The sequence below is a fragment of the Vulpes vulpes genome, chromosome 7 (assembly GCF_048418805.1).
Source record: "Vulpes vulpes isolate BD-2025 chromosome 7, VulVul3, whole genome shotgun sequence".
Classification (NCBI taxonomy): Eukaryota; Metazoa; Chordata; class Mammalia; order Carnivora; family Canidae; genus Vulpes; species Vulpes vulpes.
Genome location: NC_132786.1, coordinates 100888166 through 100913594, shown reverse-complemented (window position 1 = coordinate 100913594; position 25429 = coordinate 100888166). Strand labels below are relative to the sequence as shown.

Below are 25429 nucleotides of genomic sequence, written 5' to 3'. Positions count from 1 at the left end.
ATACATGAACTTCTCACATTAACGGTATCTGAATGGTCGACTCATTAATTGTTACATCATTATTACGTTTGCTTGCATCATTATTAACACATATCATCGTGCTGGCGGCTGGCTCCCTGACTGTAAGCTCCAACAGAGCAGGGCTCTGTTTTTTGTTCCATCTTGGGTTCTGGCGTTCAACACAGTTGACGCATAACTGGTGCACAGCCGTTGCTCAGCCAATCCCTCACCTCTAGAACTCTCTGTCTAGTGGGGCCGTAGGCCTACACGTATCAAGGCATAGCAGAGGCTTTCTAAAGTCCGAGGGAATTTTGCAGCGCCCCAGCCCCAGGGCCTTGCTAAAGAGCTTGCTTTGCAAAGGGTGAAACCGCGTAGCGACTGTTTGGGGAGGCAGCAGGACCCCGCCCCTTTACAACAGCGAAGCCAAACGAGCTCTCCGAAGTTAAGCTCTAAGCTGCGTCCCTGGAGCAGACACTCTGCCGGCCGCAGAGGCGGGCGCTGCTGCAGGGCAGGACCTGGAATGAGCCCTGCAAATCTCCGGCGCGCGGAGCCGGGCGTGCCAGCTGGAGGCTGCGCCGGGACTGCCCCCTCGCCTCTCCCGCGCGCAGCCCGGCCGGACCGCTCCACTCCCTCCCTCCGCTGCAGGGGGGGAGCCCGGCGCCCCCGCGCTGGCCGCCGCCCCGGGCCGCGCCCCCCCGCAGCCCCCGTGTCACGCCGCGGGCGCGGCGGACTTCACCGGCCGCGGAGTTCGGTCGGAGCCCCGAGGCTCGCAGCCCGGGGCCGCGGCGCCGAGTGGGCGGCGCGGCGCGCTCCCCCCGGCCCGGGCGCCGAGTGCGCCCCTCCCCCGGCCCGCCGGAGCTCGGGCGCAGCGCGCGGGCTGCGCGGCCGCGGGGCTTCTGCGTGCGCCGGGCCCGTGGCGAGCCGCGTTCCCGGGGCCGCGTGCTCGGAGGAGGCCGCAGCGCGGGTGGGAAGAATGGAGCTGGCGTCCCGCTCCCAGGTGAGGGCCCCGCCGCAGCCCGGCCCGCCTGCCCCTCCCCCTCCCCTCCCCCTCCCCCTCCCCCGCCTGCGCTGGAAACGTGGCCCGCGGCCGCCGCGCCGTGGACCTGGCCGGCCGCGCCCCGCAGGTGTGCGCCCTGGGTCTCGGCTGCGCCCGCGGGGCTGGGGAGGCTGGGCAGGCCGGGCGTCGCCTCCGCCCCGGGTGGGGGCCGGGGTGGGGGCGGGCGCGGGGGTGGGGGCCCCGCGGGGTGGCCGCGTTTCGTGGGAGGCGGCGGGGGCGTGGAGCTTGCGTCTGCACCGGGTGGACCCGGCCTGGAGCCCGGGTTGTGCGCGGAGCCCTTCTGGTGCGCGCCCCCCGCTTTCTCCGGGGATTGGCACAGAGATCAGGAAGTTTCAGAAAAGTGTGATATTTTTCTAAAAAAAAAAAAAAAAAAGTCGGGAGTCCAGCTCAACTTGGATGATGGAGTGTAATTTACAAGGAATTGCTCTTGTATTCGTTCTAGAGCTTTTATGTTTTGCAAGGGATTTGTAACGCTTTGGGAGGGGGAGATGGCAACGTCATGAGACCAAGTTAAAAAACAAAACAAAGCAAAAAAAAAAAAAAAAAACCCGAGATCACAAACCGTAAACACAGCGGGACCCCGATTACGCTTTATGGTTCTAACTAGGTTTTTAAAGTCTCGTTAACAAACACTTGAAGAAGCCCCCCCCCCTCCATCCCCGTACCCCCTGTTCCAGTGGGCGGTGGGAATGTGGACCTGACTTCAGTTTTCTGTTTTACTTCTTAAAAGAGCTTTTCCTTACTTTCTAGTAACGAATGTACCTAGTATCTTCAGAGGTAAGCAGTACCAAGTTTTTTCAAATGGACTAAAAATAAAACTTTTAGAGGGGGAAGGAAGCAACTTGTGGGAGCCCAAGAGAGGCTTTGTGTGACGGTTGGGTCCCCCCCCCTAGTGTTTGTGAGTGCCTTTGACTCACCGCCTCCACTTTATCTTGGACTGGTGTTTCACCTCTTCTCCACCTGGGTGCTGGGCCTTGGAGGCGGGGATCCGGGCGTTGGCCTTGGGAGAGCGAAGCGACCCAGAAGCGACCCCGCGAGTCAGTGGTGCCTAAGCTCGGGCCGCTGTCACCTGCCTGGGTCCCGGCGCAGATGAAAGCAGAGCCACTCGTGGTCGCTTTGGCTATTGAGTGATATCCTAAAGGCCTCCTGAAAGTAGACATTTGAGAAAAAATTGTTGTGCATGTTGAGAGAGTACTATTTTTCATTTTCCCCAAATGAAGGGAGGTATTTAAAAGCAAGGGGAAAAAAAAAAAACCCAACAAGAGTAAGAATAAGAAGGACCTTGAGACAGGCTTAGTTTTTTGTTTTATTTTCCACTGACCTTGACCATATAGGTTTAGTCTCCTCTGCTTCTGGGAGGCTTGGGTTTCTCTAGGACTTAACCCTTTCTGCAAGGAGCCTTGCGGCCCATGTGACTTTCATCCGAAAATGTTTCTTGAGAACGTAAGCTGGAAACCTGTTGTTCTGCTCCACCTGTACTTCCACCACTTAACTACACAGTTCATGTTTAGATTTAAAATGTCCCGGAATGTATCTTCGGGAGTGAACGTTTTACCTTCGAATAATAAGGCTAATTTTTGATACCTCTAAAACGTTAAATAAACTATTTACCGGGTGGGGGTAATCCGCAAATTATATGTCCCATTATACACCAATTAGGGCAAATTACTGTATGTAAGATGATAAGGTCCCACCCCCCCCTTTCCAAAGACCTAATTGACAGCACAAATTAAGATGCGTGATGATTTTTCCAGTGGAAATGTTCCTGTTCATCATAATTTAAATGTGAGCAGATTATAGTCTCTTTAAATTAGTGGAGAGGTTCAATGGGGTGGGCAGGTGACTGCAAATAACAGCACTTAATGAACGTTTCAGGCACAGCAAGATGTTAAATTCATGTGGTTCTACCCTGTACCCCGGCCTTATGAATAAAGCAGTGTGATGCACCGCCTGAAGCGGCATTAGTGCACAGTGGCTTTTAGTCTCACACATATACTAAATATAATTTCCATCCCTTGGAAGGGGCACAGCCGGAACGGGTTCCAGCAAAGCAGCTTAGGCCCGATGTTAGGGGAAGACCGTGTTTTAAACTGAAGTCCTTTCTAGCTTCTGCTTTTTTGCAGCCCTCCCTCCCCCCAACCCCAGCGTCTTGGATTTGATGTCCAGCTGTGTGGGACCACACCTCCTGTGGGTGTAGACCTTGTTGGGCTGACCACTGTTGTCTTTGTGCCTTTTTGTGCAAGGGTAAGATTAATACCCCATAAAGGCGAGGGTTTGGTCCCTTTCTGAATGCTCTCAGCCGTGCAGCTTAGAATTGCTGGAGGATCAGACTGCTTCAGCTTCCTAGCAGAGGAATCAGAGAGTCCTGGATGTCGGTGTTACCCTTTTACTAAACCGTTCTTGCTCTAGGGTGCAGGTTGGACTCTTAGAAGGAAATGAGGCTAAACTGTTTCAGGAATAAGCATGGAGTTTGGGATTGAAGTGGTAAAGAGGAATTTGTCTGGTATGGTCCTCATAGCTACAGAGTATGCTCTCTGGTTCTCTGACTTCATGTCTGTGTCCAGAGCCTCAGAAGCTGCTTGGGCAGGCCGGGGTGTTGTGTGTGACTTCTTGGAAGGACAGCACAATAATTTGCCATTTTAATGTCCCATATATTTTTTTTAAACAAAGTATTTTTTTAAAAATTTTTTTTATTTATTTATGATAGTCGCAGAGAGAGAGAGAGAGAGAGGCAGAGAAACAGGCTCCATGCACCGGGAGCCTGACGGATTCGATCCCGGGTCTCTAGGATCGCGCCCTGGGCCAAAGGCAGGCGCTAAACCGCTGCACCACCCAGGGATCCCCTTTAATGTCCCATATTTAAAAAAGACTGGTGGGTGGTGGGTTTGATGTATTTCTGACAATCGCATCCATAGAAGAACTGAATTCTGAGTAATGAGAAATTTCAGAGATCACAGCAATTCTGATCTGGGCAGGTACGCAGGACAAAAATCCGTGAGATAATTGTGTGACTTAAAAACCACTTTATGACTATTACAGTAAACTAATGAAAGAGGTCAGAAAAGCCATTCAAATGGAACAGGCGTGTTCATTTTAAACTGTTCTTGCGAGTTCTGCTTTACCCATCAGCACTTTCTCTGAGCTACAGTTTAGAATTTTTACCTCCAAGATTTTTGTTTCATAAAAGACCTAGCTTTATTCACCAACGTGGGATTGACAGAGGCTGATGGAGGAGGGATAGAGATAAGAAAATATTAGTGGGATCATTTTATTTTCTTTTTGGAAAGCAGTGGTTTCTGAATGCTTTATTTATTTTACTTGAAGTTTTTAATTTTAAATCCTGTATCGTTAACAGTGTTTATTAGTTTCAGGTGTACAGTATAGGGAACCAACAGTGTCTGTACGTACATCAGTCAGAGCTTATCATGAGATGTGCGCTCTTAATCCCCGTCACCTCTTTGATCCATTCTTCCCCCAGCTTCCCTCCGGTAACCATCAGTTTGTTTTCTCTCTGAATGTTTTTAAATAGGACCATGCAGAGGCATATTTGGTAAATATAGCTGAAGATAGACATGCAGAATACTTGGTCTTCCACGGTGGTAAATGCTACCATCTGTATTCGGTGCAAAAATACCCGGTGGAGTCTCAAGGTTAGAGGGACCAGAGTTCGGGTGTAGACAGCTGATGGCTTCCTGCCTGTGCTTCTTCATAATCGCCAGCTGATGACAGAGGGGCTCCCTGACTGGGCTAGTCTGTTTGTCAGGTGTCCTTTGAGCACTTTCTCTGTGCTGGATATTACAGTCATTCTGGAACTCCTTGCCTCTTCTGCCTTTGCTGGAACTCAGCTGGCTTCTGCTGTGCTATGGAGGCCTACAAGTCCTTGGGGTTTGGGGAATGGGAGAAGACCTTAAGAGCCACCCCCTGCTCCCCATGGAAACTATCCTTTCCTTTTATTAGATTTGATCCTCACTGTAGTTCTGAAGTGTCTTGTATTAACTCTGTTTTAAAGATAAGGTGAACTAGAGTGATTTGCTCTGGGCAACCCAGCCAGGAAGGGGCTGAGCCAGGATTTTGTCTTCAGAGCCAGTGCCTGACTTGCCACTGGACTCACGAGATCTCGGCAAGGCACAATTTTGCGAGTTGGCAAGGCTGGGCAGTCACTTCACTGAAGTAGTATTAGGAGGATTGAAATCTCTGTCCACCTTCTAGTGCCATTGAATTAATCCAGGGCGGGCAGCCCCGGTGGCTCAGCGGTTTAGCGCCACCTTCAGTCCAGGGCGTGATCCTGGAGACCCGGGATTGAGTCCCACATCGGGCTCCCTGCATGGAGCCTGTCTCTGCCTCTCTCTCTCCCTCTCTCTCTCTCTCTCTATGTGTGTGTCTGTGTCTCTATGAATAAGTTAAAAAAAAATCAATGAATTAATCCAGGGCATGCTAAGTATAATGTATTATTTAAATATAAGGGGTTGGGGGATCCCTGGGTGGCGCAGCGGTTTGGTGCCTGCCTTTGGCCCAGGGCACAATCCTGGAGACCCGGGATCGAATCCCACATCGGGCTCCCGGTGCATGGAGCCTGCTTCTCCCTCTGCCTGTGTCTCTGCCTCTTTCTCTCTGTGTGTGACTATCATAAATAAATAAAAATTAAAAAAAATAAATATAAGGGGTTGTTAGCACTCGGATTTTCTCATAATACCTTTGCTCCTCCCTTTAGCTAGAAGGGCTGGACATTAATAGCAGCTGGTTCTGGTTCTTTTTAGACACTGGCCAGATTAGTCTTTGGACAGGCTTCTTTTGATACTGTATAAAAGCCAGCATGGGAATATGAATAAGACCCAGAAAGCTTTTACATAGCAATGATATTTAGATGAATTTTGTATTGTACAAGTACTAGAATGCTGTTCATAGAAGCTGAAATAAAATAGTTGGCACTAGTGCCCTACCTCCCCTACTCTCTGGGTGTCATTTTCTAGATCTTTCCCATCCAGTGTTTGCTTGTGTTTAGTTAACGTTTTTTGCCTAATTTTGCAGTATGATGGCAGTTAGAATTCTGCTGTCTTTAGCACTGTCCGTGCCATTTCTGGGTAGCTCAGAGTTTTTCATGGTTTTCATTTTTAATGACTGCAGCATTTCACTGACGTGTAAGTGTTTTATATACTTTACTGTTGAAAAACTTTTGCTTTATTAGAAAGACTTTATTAGAAGGAACTTTACAATAAATGTCTTGTGGTGGTACGTGCCTCGTGTTGGAGTCCAGGCTGTTTTTAATTATCATGTATTTAACTATCTCCTGAAAGGAATGTGCCTACTTTGCAGTGGATGGGAGTCTCTGATGGATGTTTTTTTTCCTGTATTGTGCTGTGTTAGCTAAGAGGAGTGTTGGCTCAGGGTAGAACACAGGCTCATGATAACTGGACTAAAACATTGTTTTATTCCTTAAATTAGAGCACCTCGCAGTGTATTTTTAGTTTAAGGGAATGTGGAGAGTAGTCTTAGAGGTGTGTTCTTTAGCATCTAGGAAATGAGAAGATGCAAGCATGTGCTAACGGATACAGAGCGGCAGTGCCTGTGGATTGGGCTGTCCTGGAATTTTGCAAGTTGGTCACGTGGATGTGGAAGGGCAGAGATAGCCTGCTCTTAGCTCCTCTCCTCTGTGGCACTGAATCACTTTGTTTTGCCTTCTTTTGTATTGCTTATTTCAACTATAAAGCATCTCTTAGATGTCTGAAAATACGTGTTCATCGAAGGTTGGATGTCTAAAGGTAAAACAGTAGGTTCATAATATGGGGTTTCTGAGAGCTAAGAAGAATGTATTTCTGGATCTGGGTGCTGGTTATAATGAGTTGGTGCCGTTTGTAAAACTTTACCAGGCTGTGCACTTAAGCTATATGCACTTTCTGTTGTACTTAAAACGCTTGAAAAATAGCGTGTCAAATCCCTGTGAGTCCCGAAGCCCATGCTTTCAGCCTGCCCAGGGGTGTGGGTGACGACTTCCCAGGTGGCTTGTGCCCTACCAGTTGTACCGATATCCTCAGCACTGGGTGTAGTCCAGGGATCCCTTCCCATAGACCCCCTCTGATGTTGCCCCAAGCCCTCCAGAGCAGCAGCACAGCTGTTTGGGAACCCCCCCGCCCTTTCCCCCATCTTTAAACCTCTGCTTACAGGAGGGTCCTATGTACCTGGAGAGTCCCTTGCATCTGTGATTGAGCTCTGGCATCTGGGTCTTTTGGCACAGAGCCTGGCCTGGCACTGCCTTAGCTGTCTGCTGGCAAAACTTCTTCTCCATTAGGAGGGCCCTAGCATTTACCCCAAGGTGGTGGGTGGTGACCCTAAATCATGTGGCAGGCCAAAATGATAATTATTCTGATCTGTGCAGAGCCTGGCATATAGCAGGTGTTAAATATTTGTTGGATTGTAAAAAAAAAAACCAAAACAAAACACGATAGTTTATGACTGTCACTGGGTAGCGAGAGGAAGTATGAGTTAGGACAGGTTTCAACATCATTTAGTGGGGTTTCTCAAATTCTTCTGTTGGACTAATGGCGGAGGCCAGTTCCAGCCTGCCCCAGAGGCCCGGAGGTGCAGCAGCTCCACCCTGTCAGTGCGGGGGATTTTTTCATCCGTTTCCAGTTTTATCTTTGAAAGTTAGGCCTACTTTGCATTCTGTTCCATGATATATTTTTATTTATTTTAACACAAAAAGGTTTTTAAAAATTATTCTCCTGGGGAAAACATTCCCCCTCCCCTATCCCACCTATGGTCTTGAAAGTCTTCGGGCTGTACTAAGTCCCTCAGTTTGAGAAGCGTAGAACTGCTTGCTGAGTGTAAAATTTAGAGAGCATACCTGTAATAAATCCTGAAATAGAAAAGCTACCTCCCCGCCTAGTCCCCCAGCCCATAATATCTTTGTATTGAAAACTCCACGAGTCTGAGGGGAGTTAAATGAGAAAAACAAAACAAATCAAAAACACTTCAATTGATATTGAAATAAATCCCTAAGCATATTTTTTTAAATGCAAAATATCTAGTGCCTTTATTTTGTTCTTGGTAACACTGGTTTAACATGGAAAGTGAAGAAAAATCAAAGTGTCTTTAAAATTAGTGCTTATTCTTGGGACACCTGGGTGGCTCAGTGGTTGAGCATCTGCCTTTGGCTCAGGGCGTGATCCCAGGGTCCTGGGATCGAGTTCTGCATCGGGCTCCACACAGGGAGCCTGCTTCTCCCTCTGCCTGTGTCTCTGCCTCTGTGTGTGTGTGTGTGTCTCATGAATAAATAAATAAAATCTTAAAAAAAAAATTAGTGCTTATTCTTCATCTTCTCTCTCTTGCCTTTTTTCCCCCCCTGACAATTGGTTCCAGGCATTTGTTGTTGTCGTTGTTATTGGGAGAGTTTTTAAATTAAAGTAAAGGAAGACAATGGGGTTTCATCCAGCCATTCCCGCACCTGCCCCGGGGCCTCTGACTTAAAGGCCCTCCTGCTGTTGGCCCACCCTGCCAGCTTCAGCATCTCCCTGCAGGGGGTACCTAGGCCCTTCATTGCACCTAGCGTGTCCTCCTCCTTGGCTGTAACTGGGACCCAAGAAGGGACGCACTCAGGAGCGCGTCCGTTCCCTGCGGCACAGAGCCAGGAGCTGAGTGGTGTCAGCAGCATGCACACGCGTGCAGAGGTTGCAGAGGTTGTTCAGAAGCCTTCTCCCGACGTGCATGCGTCAAGAGGACCCCTGTATCAGGCCCTGAGGCCTGGGCTGTGGGAGGCACATCCTCCCCCACTTCCTGTCACCGTGAAGGTCCCTTCAGTGCTGGTCTGGAGTGAGCCCAGGGGCGCTCGCTTGCCCTGAAGGACAGGCCCCTCCTGCCTGGCTGTTGCCCACATTCTTGGTTCTTGCTCCCACCTGTCCGCGCCCTCCTCGAGGCCGACTCTGCCCTGTGGCTGTGGGCACGAGGCGGCCTCTCTCACCTGTACCCCTCACCACCTGGTTGTTGCCCTCCTGCACTTCCCTGGCGGTCCCATATCTTGCAGCACATTGAAATTGTGTTGGAGATGGGACACCTGGGTGGCTCAGCAGCTGAGCGCCTGCCTTCAGCCCGGGGCCTGATCCTGGAGACCCGGGATCGAGTCCCATGTCAGCTCCCTGCATGGAGCCTGCTTCTCCCTCTGCCTGTGTCTCTGCCTCTCTTTTTCTCTCTCTCTCTTTCTGTCTCTCATGAATAAATAAATCTTTGAAATCATTGGAGCATTGTCTCACCCTACAGGGCATGGCTCATCCCTCATGGGACTCCTTCGCCTGGTGGTACCCTCGTAGTACTCCACTAAGGCAAACACACTCTCGAGTAACTTTCAGTAATGAACGTGGACATAGCCTGCTCACACAGTGCTTTTAAGTCCTAGTTGGGAAGCTGTCAGGGGTCTGTGCAAATGATCTCTCCTTTTCCTTCTGGGTGTATGAGGGGAATGCATTTTCCTGGTCCTCATAACAGGCAAGGTTGTTGGACCTGGTTTGACCTATAAGATGTAAGAAATGTTCTGTGTCACTTCTAGGTGCTGTTTTTTTTGTTTTTGTTTTTGTTTTTTTTTTGTTTTTAAAGAGAGACAGATGGGTGGGGAGAGAGGCAGAGGGACAAGGAGAGAGAATCTTAAGCAGGCTCCATGCCCAGCACAGAGCCCAGTGGGGGGCTCCATCTCACAACACAACCCTGAGATCAGGACCTGAGCTAAAATCAGGAATCGGAAGCTTAACCTACTGAGCCCCCTGGGCTCCCCTTAGGTGGAATTTTGGAATGCCAGTGCATCATTTGCCACGTCTCCTTCCCTCTGCTGCTGCATCTGCCAGCCTTCCAGATACTGGTAGCGGTGTCCGCCCAGGGCCTGTGTGGGGACAGTGTGGAAGAGTGTAGAATGCTTCACCTGGCTGGCCCAGGATGCCAGGTCATGAACAAGAGAGAAACCTTTTTTTGTCTCAATCCTTTAAGACTTGGAATTGTTACTGCTTTATAACCTGACATGTCCTGACACACAAAGGCTCTCACGTTTCAGTTGTTCATCCGAGTGAGCTGGGATTGTGGTAGCAGTAGAAATATGTGGGCTGCTTTTCGATTCTAAGTGAATGGGGTCAGGCCAGTGTTCCTGTATTAAGGGTTTGGTGTTCAGGGATGGATAGTGGTGCCCTGTGGTAGGCAGGAGAGTCCCACTGGAAGTAGTAGTCGTTCTGTCCAAAATGCTGACAGTACCTGGTTGAAAAACACTGAGAGCAGACTTGTCCAATTTGATAATCAGTCTTTCAGAGTCCAGTGAAATCTTGATGTTGGCTTCATATTTCTTGTCTGCTGACCTTTTTGGAAAAGGAAATCACCCAGCACTTCTCAAGTGGTTTGGCTCACTTCCCTCCCAGGACCTCTGCCAAAACTCCGGTTCCTCTTTTACTTACCTGGAAAACTCTTCTAAGCCCTCTGCATATCCATGTCTGTAAGTTTCTTCTTACATTATCACTTTTTGAAATAACAGTGGTCATTTTTTTTTTTTTTTTGCGATTTGTCTTGGAAAAATATGCATAACATATAATTTACTCTTTCACCAATTTTTAAGTGTATAATTTGGTGGCATTTGGTACAGTCACATTATTGTGCAGCCATCACCTTTGTCCATCTCCAGAACTTTTTCATGATCCTAAACCGAAACTCTGTACCCTTTAAACACTAAGTCCCTATTTCCCCCTCCCCCTCATCCCGCCACCAATGGTAATCACCATTCTACATTTCTGTGCCTATGAATTTGACTATGCTAGGTACAACATGAAGTGGAATCAGTATTTATCCTGTTGGGTCTTGTTTATTTCACTCAGTTTAATGTTTTCAAGGTCCATTCCGGGATGTGTGTATCATAATTTCATTCCTTTTTAAGGCTGAATAACAGTGCATTGCATGTATATACCATGTTTTGTTCATCCATCCATCCATGCCCGTTGGGCTGTTGCCACCTTTTGGCTATTGTGAATAATGCTATTGTAAACACTGGTATAAAATACTTGTTTGAATTTCTGGCTTCAATATTTTTGCACATATACCTAAAGTGGAATTAGTGGGTTATGTGCTAATTCTATTTTGAGTTTTTGAGGAGCTACTGTATTTTTGCCATTGCAGCTGCTTTTTTGTTTCACCTCCCCACCAATGCTGCACAGAGGTTCTAATTTCTCCATATATTCACCATCACTTAATTTGTTGTTGTTGTTTTATAATAGCCTCCCAATGGATGTGAAGTGGTATCTCATTGTGGTTTTGATTTGCATTTCCCTGATGATTAGTCTTGTTGAGCATCTTTTCACGTGCTTATTGGCCATCTGTTTATTTTTGGAGAAATGTCTATTTAAGTCCGTTGCTCTTTTAAATTGGGTTTTACTGTTGGTGTTCAGCTGTAGGAGTTCTCTATATATTTTGGATATTAATCCTGTATCGGATGTATGATTTGCAAATATTTTCTCCCATTCTGTAGATTCCCCTTTTCAATCTTCTTGATAGTGTCCTTAGGTGTAGAACAGTTTCTGATTTTGCTGAGGTCCACTTTATGTGTTTTTTTTTTTCTCTATTGGTTGTAGTGCCTTTGGTGTCATATACAAGAAATCATTGCCAAGTCCAGTGTCCAGAACTTTTTCCTTTATGTTTTTTTTTTAAGATTTTATTTATTTATTCATGAGAGACACAGAGAGGGGGGCGGGGGGAGAGGCAGAGACACAGGCAGAGGGAGAAGCAGGCTCCACGCAGGGAGCCCGATGCGGGACTCGATCCAGGGACCCCAGGATCATATCCCGAGCCGAAGGCAGGCACTAAACTGCTGCGCCACCAGGGATCCCCTCCTTTATGTTTTTTAAAAGAGTTATGTAGTTTTAGTGTCTAGTTTTAGGTCTTGGATATGTTTGTGGTTTTTTTGTTTGTTTGTTTTTGTGAGTGGTTGTTTTAAGGTAAGGATCTAGCTTCATTCTTTTGGATGTGGATGTCTAGTATTCCCAGCATCATTTCTTGAAAAGACCATCTTTTCCTCCATCAAACAGTCTTGGCACTTTGTCAGAAATCATTTGTTCATCGTGTATGTGAAGGTTGACTTCCAGGCTCACTGATTGTTCTAGTGCCCTGGTTTGTAGGTCTGTCTTTATGTTAGGACCACACTCTTTGGATTACGGTAGCTTTGCGGTAAGCATTGAAATTAGTAAGTATGAACCCTCCTTCATGTTTGTTCTTTTATTTTTTTAAAGATTTTACTTTTAATCTCTACTCCCAATGTGGGGCTCGAACTCAAAACCCCTGATCAAGAGTTGCATGCTCCACTGAGTCAGCTAGGCACCCCTAGTTCTTCTTATATATATGTATTTTGTTGTTGTTGTTGTTGTTTTTTTGTTATTCTGAGCCCCTTTAGATTCCACCACATGAGTTTTTTTTTTTTTAATTTTAACAGAGAGAAAGAGAGAGAGGCAGAGACACAGGCAGAGGGAGAAGCAGGCTCCATGCACCGGGAGCCTGATGTGGGATTCGATCCCGGGTCTCCAGGATCGCGCCCTGGGCCAAAGGCAAGCGCCAAACCGCTGCGCCACCCAGGGATCCCTACCACATGAGTTTTAGGAGGGGCTTTTCTCTTTGCGAAAAAATGTCAGGATTTTGATAGAATTGCATTGGATCGATAGATAGCTCTGGGGTTGTATTGCCATGTTCACAATATTTGGTGTTCGATTTGTGAATATGTGATGCTTTTTCATCTGCTTCTGTCTTTAATTTCTTTCAGGGATGTTTCAGTGTAGTCTTTTGCTTGTTGCCTCAGTTAATTCCTGAGTGCTTTAATTCTTTTTGATGCTATGTTAAATGGAAATGTTTTCTTAATTTCCTTTTCAGATTGTTCATTGTTATCATGTAGAAATGCAGCTGATTTTTCTGTGTTGATTTTGTACCTTGTAATATTATTGACTTAGCTAATTAGTGCTCACAGGTTCTGTGGAATCTTTAGGCTTGTGTGTGTGTGTGTGTGTGTGTATGATCGTGTCACTTGCAAACATAATTTTACTGCTGCTTTTCCAGTTTGGGTGTCTTTTATTTCTTGTATAATTGCTCTGGCTAGAGCTTCAAATACTGTGTTGAATAGAAGTAGTGAAAGTGGGTATCCTTGTCTTATTGCTGATTTTTAAGGGAAAGCTTTCAGTCTTTCATGGTTGAATGTGGGGTTACCTGTTTTTCATGCATGATCTTTATTATGTTGAAGTTTCCGTTCATTCTTTGTTGACTGTTGTTTGGTTTGGTTTTTACCATGAGAGGGTGTTGAATTTTGTCACATGCTCTTTCTGCACCTGTGAAGATGATCACGTGTTTTGTTTTCTTCCATTATGTGCATATGTAGTGTATTACGTTGGTTGATTTTTATATGTTGAAACATCTTGAATACCAGAAATATGGCTCACTCAGTCATCTTGTATAGTCCTTTTACTATGCTACTGAATTTGGCTTGCTGGTATTTTGTTGAGGATTTTTGCTTTGATATTCACAAGGGATGTTGCTCTGTACTTCTCTTGTAGGGTCGTTGTCTCTCTTTGTCCTTAGGGTAATACTGGCCTCATGGGATGAGATAAAGAAGTGCTGTCTTCAATTTTTTGGAAGACTTTGTGAAGGGTGGGTGTTAATTCTTTAAATATTAAGTAGGATTCACTAAGTGAAGCCATCTGGGTCATGGGATTTACTTTGGGGGGCTTTTGACTACTGATTCACATCCTTAGTAGTTAAAAATCTATTCAGATTTTCCATTAATGAGTCAGTCTTGGAAGGTTGTGGGTTTCTAGGAGTCTTTCCGTTTCAGGTAGCTAACCCAGTTTGTTGGCATTCAACTGTTTCATAGTACTCTTCAATTATCCTTTTTATTTCTGTAAAATTGGTAGTGATGATCCCACTTTATTTCAGTAATTTTTTTCATAATTAGTCTAGCTAAAAATTGATCAGTTTTGATGTTTTCAGAGAACCCAGTTTTGATTTTGTTGACATTTCTCTGTTGGTTTTCTGTTCTCTATTTATATCTGCTGTAATCTTCATTATTTCCTGCTTTCTGTTATCTTTGGGTTGAGTTTGCTATACTTTTCTAATTTTATGGTGTAAAATGAGTTGGGTTTGAGAGCTTTTTAATACAAGTGTTTACAGCTTTAAATTTCCCTTTTAGCATTGCTTTCTCTGGGTAGCATACATTTTGGTACATTTTGTTTTCATTTTCACTTGTTTGAAACTATTTTCTAATTTCTCTTTTGATCATTTCTTCTTTGGAGTAACTCTTTGGTTACTTGAATGTGTTGTTTCATTTTCAGGCATTTGTGAATTTGCTAGCCTTCCTTCTGTTACTGATTTCTAGTTCCAGTCCATTCAGAGCAGAAAAGATAATTTGTATGATTTCAGCTGTTTTAAATTTATTCTGGGGATCCCTGGGTGGCGCAGCGGTTTGGCGCCTGCCTTTGGCCCAGGGTGCAATCCTGGAGACCCGGGATCGAATCCCACGTCGGGCTCCTGGTGCATGGAGCCTGCTTCTCCCTCTGCCTATGTCTCTGCCTCTCTCTCTCTCTCTCTCTCTCTCTCTCTCTGTGACTATCATAAATAAATAAAAATTTAAAAAAATGTATTCTGACTTATTTTGGGGCCTAATATTTGGTCTGTCCTGGGGAGTTTTCCATGTGACCTTGAGGAAAATGTATCCTGTGTTGGTTGGGGTGTTCCATATATGTCTGTTAATTCAAATTGGTTTACAATGTTGCTGTTTCTGTTTCCTTATTGATCTTCTGTCTTATTCTATCCATTATTGAAAATGGGTTATTGAAGTCTCCAACTATTATCATACAACTATTTCTCCTTTCATTTCATTTTTTTTAAAGATTTTATTTATTTAGTCAGGAGAGAGAGAGAGAGAGAGAGAGAGAGAGGCAGAGACACAGGCAGAGGGAGAAGCAGGCTTCACGCAGAGAGCCTGATGTGGGACCCAATCCTAGGACTCCAGGATCATGTCCTGGCCAAAGGCAGGGGCTCAACCGCTGAACCACCCAGGGATCCCCTCTCCTTTCATTTCTGTCAGCATTTGCTTCATGTGTTTTGGAGCTTTGAATTTTTATGCATGCATATTTTTAATTGTTATGGCTTCTTGGTGAATTGGCCCTTTTATTCATATGCAATGTCCTTGTAATATTTTTTTACTTAATGTTTACTCTTTGTAATAGTAGTATAGTCATTATACCTTTTTTTGGGTTTCTATTTACATTTGTGTATCTTTTCGTCCTTTCACTTTTCAACCTAAATATCTTTTTAGGTATGAAGTGGGTCTTCTGTAGACAGTGTATAGTTGGATTCCATTTCATTTATTCGTCTTTTGATTGTAGAGTCTGATCGTTTGCATTTAAAGTGGTTACTATTAGGGAACTTTTGCCGGTTTTTTGTTTTTGTTTTCTGTATTCTTCTTATAGCTTTTTTGACCCTCGTTTTCTCCATTACTGCCTATTTTTATGTTTTGTTGATAAATGGCATGTTTTGATACCCTTCTCATTTTTTGTGTATTCTATAGATTTTTTCCCCTCTGGTCAGCATAGAGTGTCACATATAACATTCTACAATTGAAGTAATCTGATTTGAATGATACCAGTTTGTCAGAGGCATACAAAAACTCTGCTGCTATACAGCTCTGGCCCTCTTTTTGTTATTGGTATCACCAGTTACATCTTTATGTATCATACACCACAAAATATAGATTCATCAGTGCATTTTTACATTGCAGAAAAATAAAAACTAAAGTTACAGACCGAATTTACATTAATACCAGTGTTTATATTTTACTTAAAAACTCTATATTTCGGGATCCCTGGGTGGCGCAGCAGTTTGGCGCCTGCCTTTGGCCCAGGGCGCGATCCTGGAAACCCGGGATCGAATCCCACGTCAGGCTCCCGGTGCATGGAGCCTGCTTCTCCCTCTGCCTGTGTCTCTGCCTCTCTCTCTCTCTCTCTGTGACTATCATAAATAATAAAATAAAAATTTAAAAAAAAATAACATTAAAAAAAAAAAACTCTGTATTTCATATGGCTTTGCTACTGTCTAGTGCCCTTTCATTTCATCTTGAAGGACTCCCTTTAGGATTTCTTGTTAGGCAGTCTGGTACTAATGAACTCTCTCAGCTTTTGTTTATCTGATAATGTTTTCTTTTTCTTTTCTTTTTTTTTTTTTTAAAGATTATTTATTTATTCATGATAGGTGGAGAGAGAGAGAGAGAGAGAGAGAGAGAGAGAGAGAGAGAGGTAGAGGGAGAAGCAGGCTCCATGCCGGGAGCCCGACGCGGGTCTTGATCCCAGAACTCCAGGATCAAGCCCTGGGCTAAAGGCAGGCGCTGAACTGCTGAGCCACCCAGGGATCCCCTGATAATGTTTTCATTTTTCTCATTTTTGAAGGACAGGTTTGCCAGATAGAGAGTTCTTGGTTGACAGTTTTTTCTTTTGGTGCTTTAAATCTATCATTACATTGTCTTCTGGCCTCCAAGGTTTCTGCTGAGCAATCTGCTGAGCAATCGGCTGACAATCCTTTTGAGAATTTCTTGTGTGTGATGAGTTGCTTATTTCTGGCTGCTTTCAATATTCTCTTTGTCTTTCACTGGTTTAGTTAAAGTGTGTCTCAGTGTGGGTCTCAGGTTTATCCTCCTTGGTTTATTAAGCTTCAAGTTTTCCATCAAACTTCTGGAGTTTTTAGTCGTTATTTTGTCAAATAATCGCTCTGATTCTTTGTTCTGTCTCCTCAATTTGATTTTGAACTTCTCTAATGACATTTTCTGTTTGGGTATTGTATTTTTTAACCTCCAGAATTCCTGTTCATTTTAATAAGTTCTCCTTGTCAATATCATTTTGGTTATCCAGTTGACCCTAAATGACACAGATTGGGACTGTGTGGGTTCATTATGCATGGATTTGTTTACAGTACAGTATTGTAAATATATGGTCCTTATGACTTTCTTAACATTTTCTTTTCTCTAGTTTAGTTTATTGAGAGAATACAATGTATAACACACAAACCATGTTAATGGACTGTTTGTGTTCTTGACAAGGCTTCTAGTCAACAATAGACTATTAAATTTTGGTTTGGGGGAGTCAGAAGTTACATGTGGATTTTCAACTGTATGGGGGGGGGGTCAGTGCCCCTAACCCAAGGGTTCAGAGGCTAACTGTGTATCATTTTCCTGATTTGTGTGTGTGTGTGTGTGTTTTTTCCTTTTGTTCTTTGAGCATAGTTAAGGCAGTTGTCTTTATTTCTTTGCATGTCTTCGATCCTTTGTTGAAAAGTGGGTGTTTGAGGAAATAGCCACCTTTTCTAGTCTTTGCAGACTGGCTCTGTGCTGGGGAAGTCATTCATTGATTAGCTGGGTATGCTGTGAGCTTGGAAACTTAAAGTCTTGTCAGATCTTTGCTGAGCATGTGCCTGGCCTGGTGTGAGGTTTTCTCACTTTCCAGATGTACACAGCTGTTTTGAATGCCTTGGGAAACCAAGGAGTCTTTTTTTTTTTTTTTTTAAGAATTTATTTATTCATAAGAGACACAGAGAGGCAGAGACATAGGCAGAGGGAGAAGCGGCTCCCTGTCGGGAGCCTCATGTGGGTCTCGATTCCAGGACCCTGGGATCACACCCTTAGCCAAAGGCAGAAGCTCAACCATTGAGCCACCCAGGTGCCCCTCCCAAAGAGTCTTCCCCATGCTTCTCTTGGGGTTTTGGGTGGTCCCTTGTATTTCTCCATTTGTCAACTCAACTCTAGCCTCAGCCTTTTGTCATCTGTAGTCCCCTGCAACTTTTGTGAGCAATCGCTGGAGCTTCTTGTTTTGGAGCTGAGTTAGGTGAGGGAGGGCCATTCCCTTCAGGAGGTCCCCACTTGGTTAGAATGTTGCAGTCAGTGTCCACTTGGGTCTCTCTACTTCAAGGAACCTGGGAAATGGGCTGCAGCATCCTCTGGATCATCCTCCACCATGGAGGGGGACCAGCAAAAACAAATGAAAATGCTACATAATTTCTTACCATTTTGAAGGTGACTTTTTCCTGATTGGACATTTTCTTGGTTGCCGTAGACCTTTTATCATTTTCCAGAGTTCCTATAAGATTAGTTTAGCCAGTTTGTTGTTGTTTGTCTCCTTGTGGGAATGAAAGCTTGGAGCTTTCTAGTTCACCATTTTGATGATGTCACTCCCTGTTTGCTATTTGGATAAATTTTCTAAAGCTTTTAAGATACAGAGAAAAATTAAAGCCAACAGTTATTAAGAAAATAAATTGTTTATTGTATACTAGGTATTCTAGAACATTTTACATATATTATCTTATTCAGTTGTCAAAGTAATTACATAAAAACTACTACTTACATTGCAAATGAGGAAACTGGGCCTTGGTCACTCAACTTCTTCACTGAGCCATGAATGCAAACAAGGCAGTCTGGCTTAAAAACAACAGCAGCGCACCTCTTTACTACTCTGCTGACATTCATAATCTCCTTCTCCAGAAATCATTGCTATTAATTCTCTTAGGTGTAACCTTATAATTCATTTCTGTTGCATTAATGCCTATTTATGATCATACTTTTTTTTAATCCACTGGGTAAATATACTTTATTCAACAGATACTTGAGTTCTACTCTATGCCGTCCACTGTTGTAGGCTCAGACACAGTGAGGAACAAACCCAAGCCCCTGTCCTCATGGCTTAATTTGTGGGAGAGGCAGACAATGAATGAATAAATTTAAGTTATATAATGTCAGATACTAATAAATGGACTGAGAAAGTAGGGTAAAGGGAAGGAAAGGTAGTTAGTTATTCTTGGATAGTGTGTTAGGATAGACAAGGCTTGCTGAGGAGAAGAGACTGGTGCAGGAAGACCTGAACAGAGTGGGCAAAGGCCTGAGGCAGGAGTGTGCATGGTCCTTTCAAGAAATAGCAAAGGGAGGGTGCTTGGGTGACTCAGTTGGTTGAACATCCGATTCATGATTTCTGCATAGGTCATGATCTCTGGGTTGTGGGAACACATTCCATGGGGTGTCGGCTGGTGATTCTCTTCCCTTTCCCTCTCGGGGAAAAAAAAAAGAGCAGGGATCCCTGGGTGGCGCAGCGGTTTGGCGCCTGCCTTTGGTCCAGGGCGCGATCCTGGAGACCCGGGATCGAATCCCACGTCGGGCTCCTGGTGCATGGAGCCTGCTTCTCCCTCTGCCTGTGTCTCTGCCTCTCTCTCTCTCTGTGACTATCATAAATAAATAAAAATTAAAAAAAAAAAAGCAAAGGCGTTGGGGACTGGAGGCCATTGAGTAGGCATAGTGGAAAGGAATGAGGCCCCGGAGAAAGCCATGGTGGGAATGTAGGGTTTTACTTTTCAGTATGATAGGCCAGTGAGGACTGGGGTGTATGTGGAAGGGTAGAGGTCTAATTCAGGAGACTCTTCTGCTGCTATGCAGACTCGGGCCTGTAGAGGGAGCTCTGGGAAGCGCTTCACTGTGTGGCCAGTTGCGGCCCTGATGTGGAGCTGTATTTTACATTCTAAATATGATTTTCAGTGTTTAGTAAACCACTTGGCTACTTTTACACAATTTTAGACAAATTTGAATAGTAGAATAGTAAGTCTTTAAATTAATGAGTTTAGGTTTTAAAAAAATGAGGTGAAATTCACATCATGTCAAATTAACTGTTTTTAAAGGCTTTTATTTATTAGGGGCCGGCGAGGAGGGGTAGGGGCAGAGGGAGAGGGAGAAGCAGACTCTCTGTGAAGCAGGGAGCCTGACGCGGGACATGATGCCAGGACCCTGAGAATCATGACCTGACCTGAAGGCAGATGCTTAACGCACTCAACCACCCAGACTCCCCACAAATTAACCATTTTAAAATGAACAAATCATGGGGCCTTTTGTGTCTTATTTAGTATAATGCTTTGCAGGTTTGCCTACATCATAGTGTGGACCGATACTTCATTCTTTTTATAGCTGAATAATATCCCATTATATATTGTATATACTACAATTTCTTATTCATTTGTGATGGACCTTTTGGGTGTTATAAATAGTACTGCTATTAACATGCACACATATCTGAAATACTTTTTTGCAGTTCTTTGAATTATATACCTGAGAGTGAAATTGCTGGGTCAGATAGGAATTCTGTGTTTGACTTTTTTTTTTTAATATTTTATTTATTTATTCATGAGAGATACAGAGAGGGAAAGGCAGAGACATAGGCAGAGGGAGAAGCAGGCTCCATGCAGGGAGCCCAATGTAGGACTTGATCCCGGGTCTCCAGGATCACGCCCCGGGCCAAAGGCAGGCGCTAAACCGCTGAGCCACCCAGGGATCCCCCTGTGTTTGACTTTTTGCTCGACTGATACGAGCAAACCTGAGCTCCTTCTAGGACACAGGCCCAAATGCCAACATGACTGATGCCAGGGACCCAGGGAAAGCTATTTATGGGGTCTCTAACCAGGCCTTAGTAGTATAGCTGGTTTCCAAACCAGCTGTTGGAACCAAACTGTTTTCCATAGTGGTTAAACCATTACATTCTTACTAACTATATACAAGTGTTCTGGCTTCACGTATATGAGATGTACAAGAGTAGATCTTCTCCAACACTTTTTCCCTATGATTTTTGGACCCTAGACGATGTGAAGTGGTATCTTGTATTTTTTTTTTATTTGCATTTCCCTAATGACTAATGATGTTGAACATCTTTTCATATATTTATTGTCCATTTGTGTGTGTGTGTGTATTTTTGGGGGGTGGGATGAGGGAAGAGATATATATCAAGTCCTTCATACATTTTTGATTGGCTGATTTTTATAGTGGCATTGTAGATCTTTATATATGCTAAATGCTGGATCCTTATCACTTACATGTTTTGTTATTTTTCCCATTCCATAGGTTGCCTTTCACTTTCTTGATAATGTTCTTTGAAGAGAGGTATTTTTAGTTCTGATGAGGTCCAGTTTAATATGTCTTTTTCTTTTGTTGCTCATTCTTTTGGCCTCATAGTAAGTTTAGGCTTTTTGATTGAATTAAATACTAATTAATAGGTAATTATTTTATTGAAAGATAGCATTTGCCTAGAATGTCATTTGTAGGGGTACGAATGAGCTGTGTGCCCTTGAGTAAGTAGGCTAAGGTTTGTTCCTTTTTGAGGGGAAGTGCTCCAACTGATGGATGAGAGCTCGTCATACTTTGGTAATCCTTGACTTATGATCCTCATAGCTATTAATAAATAGTTCATGTACTCTATCACCCTGAGTTGAGCTGTATTTTCTGGAAGTTTTTAAATCTCACTGAATATACCTTTTTTTTTTTTTTTTTTTAAGATTTTATTTATTCATGAGAGACAGAGAGAGAGGCAGAGACACACACAGGCAGAGGGAGAAGCAGGCTCCATTCTGGGAGCCTGACGTGGGACTCGATCCCGGGTCTCCAGGATCACATCCCGGGCCAAAGGCGGCACTAAACCGCTGGGCCACTCGGACTGCCCTCACTGTATATACTTTAAAAACTACCCTGTTGTAGATGTACATGACTACGCTTTTGTTTGGAAACCTCAGGCCTGTCTGTCCTCACACCAGTTCTGTGTAAGAGAGCTTGTCACATCCTCCCTGTCATCAAGCGGGCCCTTCACTGCCAATGTATTGCTGAGTTGCTAGTTGAGAAGGAAACTTCTCTTAATTTCTCTTTTATTACTTACAGAGATTGAAGACTTAAAATATGTTTTAAGCCTTTTCTATGTTTCCTTTTTAGTGAAATTTATTTTACCTATTTTATCTGACTCTTGGAACATTTCATTTTGTATGAGCTTTTCAGTAACAATTTGTCTATTTGTGGCAGATCTTTTCTCCAACTTTTGTTTCTTTCTAATTTTTTTTTTAAAGATTTTATTTTATTTATTTATTTGAGAGACCGCATGAGCAGGGGAAGAGGGAGAAGGGAGAACAGGCTTCCTGCCAGGCCAGAAGCCCGATGTGGGGCTCCATCCCAGGACCCGGGATCATGATCTGAGCCGAAGGCAGACACTTAACCAAGTGAGTCACCCAGGTACCCCTAAATTTTTTTCTTTTAAGGACTTTAAAACTGATCCATGATATTACTTTTTTCCATTTTAATCTCCTTTATGTTGGTGCTTAAAGTCTTCCTCCTGCAGGGGCCAGCTGCATATTCACATGAATTATATTCTCCTTTGTAGTTTATTTTTTAACTCTTTGATCTTCTGATTTGTCGTATCAGGAGAGAGGCAAAATGGACTGTTTTTATTCACCTCAAATAGGCAGTTTTGCCAGCATCATTTATTGACATGCTGACATCTCTTTCTCATTGATTTGTGGCGTTTTCCTATCAAATTTTAATTATATGTGCTAGGATCCATTTCTAGGCAGTCTTTATGTTCCACTGTTCCTGCATTGTTTTCTTTTTTCTTTCTTTTCTTTTTATGTACAGTAAAATTCATCTTTTTCAGTGTTCGGTCCTATGAGCTTTTTGTGTAGTCACTATCACAATTGATTTTATCTCTTCTCAAAAAAAATTCCCTCTGACCTCTAGCGTCAGACAACCATTGATGTGTGTTCTCTCTCCTCTCGTTTTGCCTTTTCCAAAATGTCACATAAGTGGAATCAGACAATATGTAGCCTTTCTTACTAGGCCTAATGCATTTGAGATTTATCTGTGGTATTGTGTCTATCGATACTTCATTCTTTTTTATTGCTAGCAGTAGTCTGTGGAATGGATGTACCGTGTTTTGTTTATCCATCCCTAGCTGGTTTGGATTGTTGGGAATAAAATTGCTGATAACAAGTTTTTTGTGAACATAAGTTTTTATTTCATTTGGGTAAACACCTAGGAGAGGGATTGCTGCTGGATCATGGGGTAAGAGTATATTTGACTATATGAGAAGCTGCCACCTTGTTTTCCAAAGTGGCCCTACCGTTTTTTGCATTTCCACCACCCATTTTTGAGAGTGCTAGTTGGTCCAAATCCTTTCAGTCAGTACTTGGTATTGTCATGTTTTCCTAAGCAATTCTGATAGGTAGATAATCGTATCTCATCATAGTTTTAATTTGCATTTCCCTATTGGCTGTGGATGTCCCACATCTTTTCCTGTGCTTATCTGCCATTCCTGTACCTTTGGTAAAGTGTCTGCTCACATGTTTTGTCCCTGTTTAAATTGGGTAGTTTTTATTATTGAGTTTTGAGGGTTCTTTATATATTTTGGGTACAGGTCCTTTATTAGGTGTATGGTTTGTAGGTGTTTTCTCCCTTTCTGTTTTTTTTTTTCCCCCTTGTCATTCTTTTTATTTTTTCTTTTTATTTATTTATTAATGAGAGAGAGACACACACAGGCAGAGACACAGGCAGAGGGAGAAGCAGGCTCCACGTTAGGAGACCAACTCGGGACTTGACCCCGGGTTCCTGGGATCACACCCCTAGCTGAAGGCGCTAAATGCTAAGCCACCGGGGCTGCCCCCTTGTCTTCTTTTTAAAGCGTTTTTTGAAGAGCGGAAGTTTTTAATTTTGATTGTCTTAATTTATAAATTTTTTAAAAAGGTTCTGCTTCTGGTGTTGTATCAAAGATTTCTAACCTAAGGTCACAAAGATTTCCTCCTGTTTCTTCCAGAAGTTTTAGATTTTTTATATTTAAGTCTCCTCTATTTTGAATTAGTTTTTGTAAATGATGCAAGGTATGTCTGTATCTTATGGAACAATTTAATTGTAAGAAATTTAAAGAAATGACAGTGTTTGTGATAGAAAATGATGCAAAACAAACCTATTTGTGGAGGGTTGAAGGAAAGCTTTCTTCTGTGTAAAAGGTTCTTTCACAGATGCAAGATAGTACACCGGCAAATTCTACTTTCCTTGCTATCAAAATTGCTTTCAAAACACTTAATAAGGAAAATGCAAAAGTGTGCACAGATTTCTTTTGTGCTGTTCCTTAAGGCTACGAATGGAAATTTGTTTCTGGTTGAAATATATACAATGTTTCTGGGATAAGAAACCTTTCCTGAAGCTTTATCAAAATCAGCTCTGGAATCAGTTGGCTTTAAAAAAGAATCGCAGTTTCTTTCCTTTAAAAACTAGTTAATGATAAATATGTGCCTTCCAGCTAGGAGGTGGTATTTCTTAATCTAGGAAGAATACATTTATATATCACTGAGCTGTAGAAAAGCCCTAATTAAAAAAATTATATTTAATTTTAAAATACAAAATTTTAAATTGATACACTAATTTGTTTTCAAAGGTAAATACTTGATTGAAAAGCAGCTGGCAGTTTGAGGCATCTTTTTATGGCTTTTTTTTTTTAATTGAATTTTAATTGAGGGTTAGGCTGAGGTAGTTAAAGTGATACGAAGTGTCCCAGAGCACTGCTTTGTGTTTCTCAAGAAATGCTAGAAGGGCACCAACTAAGTAAGAAGCAAGCAGCAATTTGGCAGGGTTGATTTTTATTAGTATAGCTTAGTTGGGATAGAACAAAACTGGATTTTAAACCCAGGGTGGTTCTGCAGACAGCTGTGTCTCCCAGGCTTTCATTTAACTTCTGGGCTTAGAAGCCCAGATACCTGGGTTCAAGGTGTGATGCTGCCAGTCATGGAGGCTGAATACTGGACTCATGAGGTGATGTTTCTGAACCTGCCTTACAGTGAAGGGTTGGGTCCTTAAACCGTGTGCCCTTGAAGTGCTGGTAGCATAAGAAGTGGATGGAAATCTAGACTTGCTCTGTGAGTTTGGGAAAAGATTGTGTTCATTTAAGGAGGGAAGATTTTCATCGTTAGTGTATAGAAGTACACCAGACTTTTAAATCTTGTGATTTTGCTGAATTCCTGTATCATTTCTAGCAATTTTTTGATGGAGTCTTTTGGGTTTTCTATGTAGAGTATCATGTCATCTGTGGAAAGTTTGACTACTTTGCCAATTTGGATGCCTTTTATTTTTGTTGTCTGATTGCTGAGGCTAGGACTTCAATACTATGCTGAACAACAGTGGTGAGTGTACACATACCTGCTGTGTTCCTCACCTTAGGAGGAAAGCTCTCAGTTTTTCCCCTCTTTGAGGGTGATATTAGATTGATGGGTCTTTTGTATATGGCCTTTATGATGTTGAGGAATGTCCCTCTATCCCCACATTTTGGAGGGTTTTGATTAAGAAAGGATGCTGTATTTTGTCAAATGCTTTTTCTGCATCTGTTGGGAAGATCATATGGTTCTTCTTTTTTATAATGATTTTATTTATTCATGAGAGACTCATATAGAGAGGCAGAGACATATAGGGAAAAGCAGGCTTCCTGTGGGGAGCCTGATGCGGGACTGGATCCCTGGGCCCCGGGATCACAAGCTGAGCCAAAGGCAGATGCTCAACTACTGAGC

General features: G+C 43.4%; 1 protein-coding gene across 8 annotated transcripts in view; it reads left to right on the top strand.

Moving 5' to 3' along the window:
- The first annotated feature begins 493 nt into the window (after positions 1-493).
- Positions 494-25429, top strand: part of CDCA7L (cell division cycle associated 7 like) — a 51347-nt gene continuing 26411 nt past the window's right edge. For 2 of the 8 annotated variants that reach the window (XM_072764529.1, XM_072764527.1), the window contains exon 1: positions 494-997. In XM_072764529.1, coding sequence (XP_072620630.1) covers positions 521-997 — 477 coding nt within the window. In that variant the 5' untranslated portion in view covers positions 494-520. The remainder of the gene's footprint in view (positions 998-25429) is intronic. The other 6 variants (XM_072764528.1, XM_072764525.1, XM_072764524.1 and 3 more) reach the window with 5 other exon arrangements.